This window comes from Pogona vitticeps, chromosome 14 (assembly GCF_051106095.1).
Source record: "Pogona vitticeps strain Pit_001003342236 chromosome 14, PviZW2.1, whole genome shotgun sequence".
NCBI classification, from domain to species: Eukaryota; Metazoa; Chordata; class Lepidosauria; order Squamata; family Agamidae; genus Pogona; species Pogona vitticeps.
The window spans coordinates 15,939,126-15,950,066 of NC_135796.1; the positions used below are offsets into that span (position 1 = coordinate 15,939,126).

General features: G+C 44.4%; 1 protein-coding gene across 1 annotated transcript in view; it reads left to right on the forward strand.

Moving 5' to 3' along the window:
• SLC15A4 (solute carrier family 15 member 4) overlaps positions 1-10,822 on the forward strand; it is a 32,492-nt gene extending 21,670 nt beyond the window's left edge. The window contains exons 6-8 of the mRNA XM_072983742.2: positions 2,470-2,625; positions 7,038-7,196; positions 8,944-10,822. Of these exons, the coding sequence (XP_072839843.2) occupies positions 2,470-2,625; positions 7,038-7,196; positions 8,944-9,092 (464 nt within the window). The 3' untranslated portion in view covers positions 9,093-10,822. The remainder of the gene's footprint in view (positions 1-2,469; positions 2,626-7,037; positions 7,197-8,943) is intronic.
• The last annotated feature ends 119 nt before the right edge of the window (positions 10,823-10,941 follow it).

The following is a 10,941-nucleotide window of genomic DNA, read 5'->3' on the forward strand; positions in this document are numbered from 1 at the left end:
AAGTTCCCTGTTTCCACATCACCCTACGTGGGACGTCTGGCTCTGAGATTTTTTGGGGGGAAAGCTGCTTTCTTGGAAAGTTGAGCAGGATAATAGATTCACAAGTAAGAGAGAAAGCTGAAATTGACCTCCCCAGCCAACTTGCCAGCCTGGGACCCTTGGGTCACTCTACCCAATGGAAGGGTTGGCCATCGTCAAGATAAAACACATATTGACCAGCACAGTAGATGGTGTAGCTGGTGAACTCCGCAGAGGCTACCAATTGGGCTTCTTATAAGGCAACCCCTTATTTTGCTAGATAGAACAAATAAAAAAAAAATAACAAAAGCACCCCACCGCACAAACACACACACACAATTTAGCACCGTATCGAAATACTTCAGAACCACCAAGCCTCACTCGCAAGACTTGTTTTGTACAAGTTTTAGGAGCTGCAGGCATCAAACGGGGATTGAGGTCCTGCTCGTGGCAGATAACAGCCGCGCGGCGTTGACCTAAAGCCGGTGACGGTGGGATTTTTTTTTTTCACCTGGTGTCACCAAAGCAGGCGGCGAGTTACATGTGGGTGGTAATGAGATTGGCTTTACACACAATCGTGCCTGTTTGCAGCGCCCGGCTAATCCGCCCCGAACGACAGATTTGCTTAATGCTCATGATTAAAACAGAATACAGGAACTCCCAAATCCAATAGCGTGCGGATGTGGGCTTCTCAAAACGAGCGTATATACGCTTCTGTGTTTTGCATGTGAATGGGATTCAGCCAATGCTGTGCTTGTTTAGGTCAGGTAATCCTCCCGGGAAGCAGGCAGGTCTTCATTCATCTCTTTCAAATGCGCAGAAGTGACGGGAGGGGACGGGAGGGGACGCACGACTGGCTTGAGTTGCCAGACCCTTGTCCGGGGGTGTCATCTCCAGATGCTTTTTTTCCTATTAGGGAAGGGATTTGTTCCACTTGCCTGCTACATAGCGAACCACCTCTGCAATGAAGCATCCAGATTGGGGGGGGGGGGGGACCCTACCCTTCCCAAAATATCATTTGTCTCCCCTCCCTCAAGGTGGGGGGGGGTGATCGGAAGCTCTCCCATCTCCCCTTTTGAGGGCCAGTTCAGCTCACCAAAGATTCAAGGGCTGGAGACCAAACCTTCCCAGATGCTTGACAACCCCTAAAGGTAAAGGTTCCCCTTGACCATTTTTGTCCAGTCGTGTTCGACTCTAGGGGGCGGTGCTCATCCCCGTTTCCAAGCCGTAGAGCCAGCGTTTTGTCCGAAGACAATCTTTCGTGGTCACATGGCCAGTGCGACTAGACACGGAACGCTGTTACCTTCCCACCGAGGTGGTCCCTATTTATCTACTCACATTTGCATGCTTTCGAACCGTTAGGTTGGCGGGAGCTGGGACAAGCGAAGGGCGCTCACTCCGTTGCGTGGATTCGATCTTACGACTGCTTGGTCTTCTGACCTTGCAGCACAGGCTTCTGCGGTTTAGCCCACAGCGCCACCACGTCCCTTGACAACCCCTGCCACAACCTTAATTACTGTGGTGACGTTTCAAAGCTAATGGAGGTGGAGCTGATGATGCCTCTGTATGAAGTCGGTGTGATAAATATGTAAGTGCTAGAAGGATGCCTTTTGGGGGGGGGGGGGTTGATGCCAAACCCAAGAATTCTCCAGGTGGAATTTTAAGAGTTCCAGTTTGCAAACCCATACCTGCAGACACCCTTTTGCTCGCCTGGATAAGGCCTCCATTTGGGCCTTTGTCTCTTGCTGCAATGCTTCCTGGGAGAAAGCTGCTTCTTGGGGGATTGCAATTTTGCTGCTCTGCGGATTCTGTAGAGCAATGGTCCCCAACATTGGGCCTCCAGATGTTCTTGGACTACAACTCCCAGAAGCCTTCACCACCACCTCTGTTGGCCAGGATTTCTGGGAGTTGAAGTCCAAGAACATCTGGAGGCCCAAGGTTGGGGACCACTGCTGTAGAGGGGACATCCTGAAGAACCATCCATCCCAGGAAGTATTGGAGCAGGAAATGAAGGGCTAGACGCTGGGCCTTATCCAGGCGAGCGAAAGGTCGGCGTCTGGGGGTATGTGTCGGCGGTCTGGATTTCCCAGAATCCTTGCTAGGGAGTTCTTGGAGAATTATTGGATCCGAAATCTAAAACAATGACAATAAAAAGAAGTGGCATGATCCTGACATGCGGCAGAAGAAAAATAATTGTGACTCAGGGGACAGAACCAGTGGTGGAGAAGTTGTTCACCCAAAATTAATCCTCTCTGGGCTACATCGAGCCTTTTGGCCAAAGGTGTTCTGTTCTTGAGTTCAAGGTTGTCAAGAAGAAGCGCTAGGAAAGAGTCCCACCAGAGAGGCATGGAGGACGGGTTGAATTCTTTATAAGGAGCCACTCAATAAATAAGTATGAAGGGTGCTGTGAAAAACAGTGCGTTTCTTTTCTTTTCTGTTTTTGTCTTCCAGGGATTTTGGAAAGCAATCGTCTGAAGGTGGTGAAAAAAAATATGATCAATCAGACAATTGGGATCACGGTGTATCACGCAGCCGATATGTCTGTCTGGTGGCAGGTCCCTCAGTATATTCTGATTGGTTTCAGTGAAATTTTTGCCAGCATCGCAGGTGAGTTTTAAAATTTGAGAAAAGCACCGCGTACGGGCTGCTTTGCTTTCCACTTCTAGCCGTCTGGCTTCTGATCTCCTTAGTAAAAAAAGTCTTCCTTAGATTCTGTCTCAGAGAACTCACTGAATTCTAAATTACATCCTAAATGAAGATATTTGGGCTGATCAGCCCAGCTTGGAAACTTGTTAACCAAATAACTCGCTAGGAATTGCTTTTTACTGTGATGTTTGTTTAGGAAAAATCTGTTTTTAAAACTAGAAGATTAACCCAAAGCCGCACACTTTAGAAGAATCACAAGATTACTGGTTAATTTATTTCTCTAAAAGGATGTTCTGCTCATCTTACTCAAAAAAAAAGTAATATGTTACTGGTAACGTTATTATTTGTAACGTGTTATTACAAGTTTCCATCTCTCTCTGTCTCTCTCTTGCTCGCTCTCAACAAAAGAGCAGAGGATGGATAAAGGGGCTATGATCTATGGAGACGTGGTTGGAACTCTTTTGCTGGGGTCTGTTTCCACTCTGAAACTTTTCCGTTTCATCACAGTTGCACTGGATGATGGGACTTTGAGTTAAACATAGCTTGATTTTGGGAAGGGCACATTAAAAGAACGCCCAAGATATGAACTGGACAGAGGATAGCCTCTTAACGGAAAGGGCGGTTGCAACGGAAGTTAGCAAGGAGGAAGACCTTGCATTCAGCTCCCTGCGATTCCAACCGAAAAACTCCCAGATAGCAGACCTAAGGATAGGAAGGTCTTTGACCAGTAGCTGCCTGCCAGAGCAGATGATATAGGGTTAGGCCCAGTTGCTGGATGGGCCGTGGAGGGGGGTGAAACTGACCTGGGTTTTAGTTGGAACTTTAGAAGAACCCTCCCCAAGATACTGAAAATAGGTCTAGGACCTTGGAGAGCGGCTTTAAAGTTCCAACTAAAAGCCGGAGCGGCTACTTGATGGTGTGACCTGCCATCTACCAACTTAATCGGTTCCTAGGACGCCTGCTGAAAATCACAGTCCTAACGAAATAGCAAATGATCCTGAGCATCTTTGCACTTGTTTGGTGCCGTGTCTGACAACATGGGTGTCTTATTGATTCTCATCCCACCTTTTCACACTCCTCCCCTCCTTCTCGTCTTGTCGAAAGTTCCAAATGAGAGGACTGCACGTTGCCATAAAATCTCATTTTCTGGTCTGTTTCCCCCACATTCAGGGTTCATTAGGAAAAAAAATAGCCGCGGCACCTTGCTGCTCTTTCACCACGTGGTTGGTTTTGCTGTGTTGCTGTCTAATTAAATGACGATGCGGCTCTCTCTTTGGCTCTCTATAAACATTTTCGTTGAGTTTGACCCTGGTTTAAATCCAGGGTTTAAACCGACTAGCAAAGTATTAGTAATTCTGCAAATCATTTGAGAGAAAGAGGAGTGAGGGAGGCCAAAAAGCAACGGGAATCCGATGTTCAGTTTTTCTGGACTACAAATCCCAGCATTCTGCATTCTGGTGCTTACTTTGCGGGCATCTTCCGAACCACTTCACTGTCGCTCATCTGCCTTTGAGGCTTAGCTAGGCCTAGCGCCGCTTAACTCCCAGTTACCACTGGGGCAGGAAGGGGAAGTTGGACTAGGCCTAGCTAGGCCTCAGAGCCTTCCCATTGAGGCCTTTCTCCCAGGCGAGCCACATAGAGAGGAGGGTAAAGGGTCTGTAAGGAAGGTAGAACACCCAGAATGGAAAACAATGGGATATGTAGTCCAGAAAATCCAGAAAACCCATCTCCACCTGCGGCTGTTGTTCAGCAAATTAAGTCTGTTTCATACCTCGTCGGCTATTGTTTCCTCAAGGTTAGGGCAGTTCTCTGGAGGGGGTGAAGTAGGTCTTCCACAACCCTGTTCCTTTGTTCCTTTTTGATTCAGGGATTGCAAACCTATGGTCCTTGGGCCAGATGCAGATTGCTGCTCCTGTGTCTCAGACAGATGATGGTACTGAAATAGGAGGATACCTCATCTCATGAGGCATTCTGTTCCACTGCTGAACGGCTTTCCCCCGCTAAGGAGTTTGTTCTTAATATTTGAGTAGAATCTGCAAGAAATGGGATTGTTTTTTTATAAAAAAACACACAAAATACTTTTGTTTCCCCTTATTATTTTTTTAAAGCCATTACGTAGCTTGTTGGTGCCAAACTGGTCTTTTGAAAACAATGGTTTACAAGTAGACCCGACAGACGCACCTTTCATTCACCCTCGTCCGCTTCCACGGAGCAAAAGTCCTACTGAGATACTGATGCAGGATCCTGCCCAAGCACTGTGTAGGTGGAGAGTGAGGTTCAGCCCTTGCAGAACAAGAGCACTTTCTGAAGGGGTGAGATCCTGCATTCTAAGGGTTTCAGGGCTTTCTGCTCAGAAGAAAATAAACTTTTGCGGAAATTATTGTCAGAATCAGCATTGTGGGAGCCAGTATTTATTGAGTGGCCAGGAGATCTGGCTTCAAATCCTGACTCCGTCGCAGAAATCACTGGAAGTGGTAGCAGTGGTAAGCTGCTCCTTGAACATCTTAAATACCTTCAAAAATCTCTTTGGGTCACCTTAAGTCAGAAGCCACTTGATGCAAGAGTAACATATCATCATTATAGTTTAATATTTCTTTAGAAGGCCACAAATAGGTCCACTCTCTGTCCCACACTTTCCCAATGATCATGGCTTTAGACGAGACGGTTGACTCTCTTCCGTTCTGAAAACATTTTGTCGTAAGGGAAAGCACTTCATTCAAAGAGCTGGTCCTGTAGATTGGTTTCGTTTCAAGAAAATTGGTAGAGAGTTTTTACCTTGTTCCTTTTCGCTGTTGATCGAGTGGAAAGCCACTAGATGGCAGGATTTGAGATCTTTTTCTACACTTCCAGAACATCTGCAATTGTTTCAGGAAACTTGAAGGTTGCATTCCTTCTCTCTCCACACCCGAAATGCATATTATTCTGAATGCTATAGCGAGCAACAGCCTATAATTCCCTTTTATTCCACAACCCAATTGTAGTATCATCAGTCTAAAATAATAATTACATGCTTTCAAGTCAATTCTGACTTATGGTGACCCTCTTCAGGGTTTTCTTGGAAGTGGTTTCCCATTCCCTTCCTCTAGGGGGAGCCCTGGGACACTGCAGCTTGCCCAAGGCCACAAAGGCTGGCTCTTCTCCCCAGAAGACTCAGTGGGGAATTGAACTCCCAATTTCTGCCTTTGCTGCCAGGTGCCCAACATCCTGAGCTCTCCAGCCAGCAGCCAGCACCTTCTAAACTTATCTAAAAGTGTGGAGCGGAATGCTGTCAGTCACAACATCGTTTAGCGCTTTTGCGCTACAGCGCTATATGTGATTTCCAGCTTGTCGTTTCCACTTGCACTGGGTTAGTGAATTTTCCCTTCCAGAAGTGGTGGGAAGAAAGGAACTGTATAGCCACATCTGTACTCAAGAAGATTATAAATCTAGCAAACTTAAAGCATGCCTTCCTTCTGGCTTAAAGATCCTCCGCCTGTTTTCTCTTATGCTTGGAAACCAGCCAGCATATAAAGGATTTCTAACACCATGGAAAATTGGTTCATTTAACTTTCAAGAAGGACCACAGCCTGAGGGTGTTGAAAAAGAATGACAATATTCCCGTTTGAAGTGGAGATTCTTGGCCCATCTTAATTACACTTCAAGCATCACTTCTCGTTCAATATGCTCCGCAAAGCTTTTGTTTCAGCTCTCTGATCGTTATCCGAGCTAAACGGCCAAATTACAAGAAGTTCTGCCACCTCGAGATGGAGGCAAAGATTTTGAGAGCGTGGAGGGTCCGGGGTGGCTTTTTTTAGGTTTATTAATCTCAATGGTACATTTGAAATGGCAGTCCGGTCCACTCTTGTCTTAAAACTGCCTCGTTAAAAGTAACTTTGTTACTTCTAGTTACAAGTAACAGTTATATCTAGGTAGCTAGAAGTAACCGTTACTGTTGACTGGTTACTTTCAACCATATTCGTAATTAACTTCTTATAAGCTACGGTCACTGGATGTGTGGTTCCTCAAAAGTTGTAATTTTTTAAAAATCTGAGCTTTTTTAATGATGTAGAACGTAAAACCAGACACTTGATTTTAAAGTACCCCTAGTTTGTGAGAAACGGGTGCATTTCTAACAGCCTTTGCTCAAACCGCAGTGTTGCTTTTACGCTTTGGAATCTGTCATGGGATATAGAACACTTCACCATAGTTATCTCATTCTTCTGCACACCAGCCCTGTTGAGAAAGGCCATTAATATCCCCGTTATAGTGATGAGTTGGCTGAAAAGGTCCATCTACACTCTTTTGAACTCAGATCTGCTTGGCTGTCTGCACACGGCAAATTAGAATGGATATTTCCTATCTTGAGATCTTCTTTCTGACTCTTTTCATTTCAGGTCTCGAATTTGCTTATTCTGCGGCTCCGAAATCTATGCAAAGTGCCATTATGGGCCTGTTTTTCTTTTTTTCCGGAATCGGATCTTTTGTCGGCTCAGGCCTGCTGGCGTTGGTGTCTATTAAATCCATTGGGTGGATGAGTAATCATTCAGATTTAGGTAAGGTTCTTCTTTTTTAATTTTTTTATTCTTCAACCCTAGCACGTTGGACAAAAGCATGGAGTGGAACAGAATCTCTGAATGTTGTAATTCGTAACTTGTCTTTTCTACCTTCGGCTGCTTTTTTAAAACTAATGCAGCTTTCAGCAGCAATGTTCCCTTGATGACCCTTTAAATGTTGCGCTAGGGCTCCAGAGGAATCCTGCAGCTTTAGTAGTTCCACCGTTTAATAATTCCTCTTCCTTTCCAGAGTTCTTGATCTTTGGGGAAATTGTTTTGAGAGCTCCAGAAAACTACCGTATTTTTCGCACCATAAGACGCACTTTTTCCCCACAAAACAGGGGGGTGGAAAGTCTGTGCGTCTTATGGAGCGAAGAAAACAGATTATATTTTCCTGTTTTCTTCTCCTAAAAAATTGGTGCGTCTTATGGAAAGGTGCGTCTTATGGAGCGAAAAATACGGTATATTTAAAAAAACCAAGTGGAACTGGGTTGATAAACTGGGGCAGAAAGCATTGGAAAGACATGCATTTTACTTCAGGATAAATGCTATCCTTTGCACCTTTCCTGGTTGGTCAGTTGCCCATCAAGAAGTCAAATATAAATAAAGAAATTGAATTATTTGAAGAAGGAAGTTACTGGGCAAACTTGTTGAGGTTAAGTTTGTATCTTGGCTTCATTGCTTGAAGACATCAGAAACAGATCTTCTCCCTGTTGGAGGAATGGGAAAATCTTGGCTTTGGGTAAGCTGAGGCCCATAGACGTTCTCCAACTGGCCCACAGACTTCTTCAGTCCCACCTCTCCCCTCCCCTCTTTTTTCCCCAGGTTTTTCCAGAATTTCTGGAAATTTTGGGGGGGGGGAAGCATCTTGTAAAAGAACAAAAAAAATCCCCATCCCAATTTTTCTGTTTTCCCCCCCAGGCCTTCCCATCTCCATCCGACCCAAACAGTACATATCTGTGTTAGTTGAAGTTCTTTGTTCCCTGAGTTGCTTAATTGATCTGCTGGCAAGACAATGAAATTATTCCTGCTGTGGAGGAAAAAAAACATAGCAAAATAGGAAGGAGATTTTGATCACATCTCAATTCCTAAAGGGAAAAATGGCTACATTTTAAACACACCTGCTCTTTGGATGAAATAGGTTGTCTTTTAAATGTCAGACAAAGAAAAAACTCTTTGGCTCTTAGTACAATCTGATTTAACATATAAGGTACGCAGTCTACTTAGAAGTCTTGCATCTATTCCCAGTTGGGCCAACCTTTTGATAATCAGTATGTGAAATGGCTTGGGACATTTCTTTACCCCAGTACTAGTACCCTGGCTTGAGGGGAAAGGATCAAGCGATGATCTGCAGGAAATCTATTGAGACATTTTTTGACTGAGGTAGCACGAATAATTCTGAATTTCAGGAAATTCCAGGGGAAGCGACCCATATTTCCAACCTATATGACTTGTGGATCATGCCAGATGCAGCAGGATGAAATCATCCACTTTCAACGTGGCTAAAACAAAACATGAGGATGATGGGCCTTGGTGTATCAAATGATCTCTAGTGATCATTTGATACACCAAGTATCATCTCTTCATTACAGTGAAGAGGTGCCTTATGTATGCCTTATTACGTTCCTCTTTTTGCAAGGTCTAGCTGGCTACCGGTTGGATTCTGACTTCTGGAAATGAATTGATTCGGTTTGTTGGTGTTTCCTCCTGGCAGATAGTTAATTTCTCTCTCTCTCATTCTTCCCAGGTAACATTAATGGCTGCCATTTGAACTATTACTTCTTCTTGCTGGCGGCCATCCAAGGGGTGACGCTTCTGCTCTTCCTCGTTGTGTCCGTTAAATACGACCGCCAAAGGGCCCGGACTAATGGAGTTGGTGGTAGCGGGCGGATCTGATGAGAGGTGCAACCGAAGAGCGAGTTGATTTGCTCGGCTTCCAAGCATCGCCCATGGAACTGACGCTCCGCAAGAGGTCTTCGACGCTCCCGTAGCTGAACATTTTCTGTCGACATGCATGTGAATATTGAGTTCTTCCTCCAGACCACTTTGAGGGTTTTTTTTTCCCAACCCTCTTGCCCCGTTGAAGGAACTAAAGTGCCTTATTTTAGTGAGATGATTTTGTTGGTCTTGTTCTGTGCTGGCGATACGGCACAAAACTTCCCCCCTCCCCTGTGGCATTCACGCCGCGCCGCATTTATTCCAAGCTGTTTTCTCCAGTTGACGAAGGCCGCCATTTGTTCGTTCCGGGAAACGGAGATCAGAACGGACGACCGATGTTGGAAGTATTTGAACTCTTTTCAAGGGCACGCTTGGGGAAAAAAAGGTGGACAAGAACACGGCTTGGTTTTTACTTTCCTCACAATTGAGGTCCTCTTTTTTTTAGTGTGAAACAGCTGATTTTTTAAAAAATCCCCTTAAACCTATGGTTCTGTCGGTTATACGGTGATAAGTTGTGGAAAAGGGGTTTTTTTCCTGTGTTTTGACAAAAAGGGATTGCGTTGGGACTGGTGTGTTTCTCAGAAACAAAGGTTCGAAAGATTTCAGAGACCTAAATCATGTCGCTGGACCCAGCTAAAAGAAACGTGGGTTTTACATAAGTGTTGGTGTCCATAATTGTTGGCATCTGCTTTAGATCGGACCACCAGCAGGATATTATCTATTATCTTGGTTAATTAATAGGCCTTACTGTCCAACAGGGTGATCCTTTTTTTAAATAAATCTGTTAAATTTTGGGTTACGAAACTGAGCTAAGATGAGAGTTTTCTCTTTCCTTTGCCTCACGCCTGGTGAACAAACCAGATATCTCCAAATGTTTGGAAAACGTGAGATGATGAATAAGCAGGTTTATTGTTTCTGGGTGGTCCGTCTTTCCTGTTCTAGTAAAAAACAACAACCCAATGCATAGCAAAAAAAACAGAATAAAGGACAGAGGTCTGATTTTAAACAAGGATGGGTGGATAAAGGCACAAACAATGGCAATGTTGATGTAAGTGGGAGCAAATGAAGAGTTTGACCCACTGGGATGGACAAGAGACAAATGGCAAGGGATGATGGGCTTTGTCATTCAGCAGGATCTAGAGGGCTATAGCTTCCCCATCTGTCTTCTAAGATGGTTCAGGGTTAAGAAGTCATCTTCTAGACCCGAGATTCTTCCCCCATGCCCCTAATTGTTATGAAAATGTGCAATGACGAATGAATGATTATGAATCCCCAGGCCGCTTCATAAAATCATTATGACGTATTTCAGCAACGTCTACTGTCTGGGAACGGCGTTCTTTCCTTTCTCCCTGGGCTTAATTTTTAATCGTGTCTCCTCTGTTCACAACCGCGAGGACTGAGCAAATGGTAAAAGCAGACGTTTGCATAGAAATCATGGAGCGCACTGGCGGAAAGCAGGAGAGAGATAGATCGATATAATTAATTAATTTCCATTACTAACAAATGTGTGTGAGAGTGTGATATTTTTTTAAAGTTTTCTTTGGTGGTGTATTTTTAAGCGTATTGAAGCAAAAGATCTTTGGTTTACTTTTCAGTAAAATACCTTCTGTCAAACAAAACTGTTTACAAAACCCTTAACTCTGTGAGCCTGTGTTCTGAGGTAAAATAAAAATTAAAATAGGCTGCAATGTATTCTCTTGGGTGTTTTATTTTTTATTTTTTAAACCTCTGGCTGGGATCTGGAGGTGGATTCTTACAGTGGCCCAAGAATACAGAAGAATCGATATTGCTGAAACAGATTTCTTGA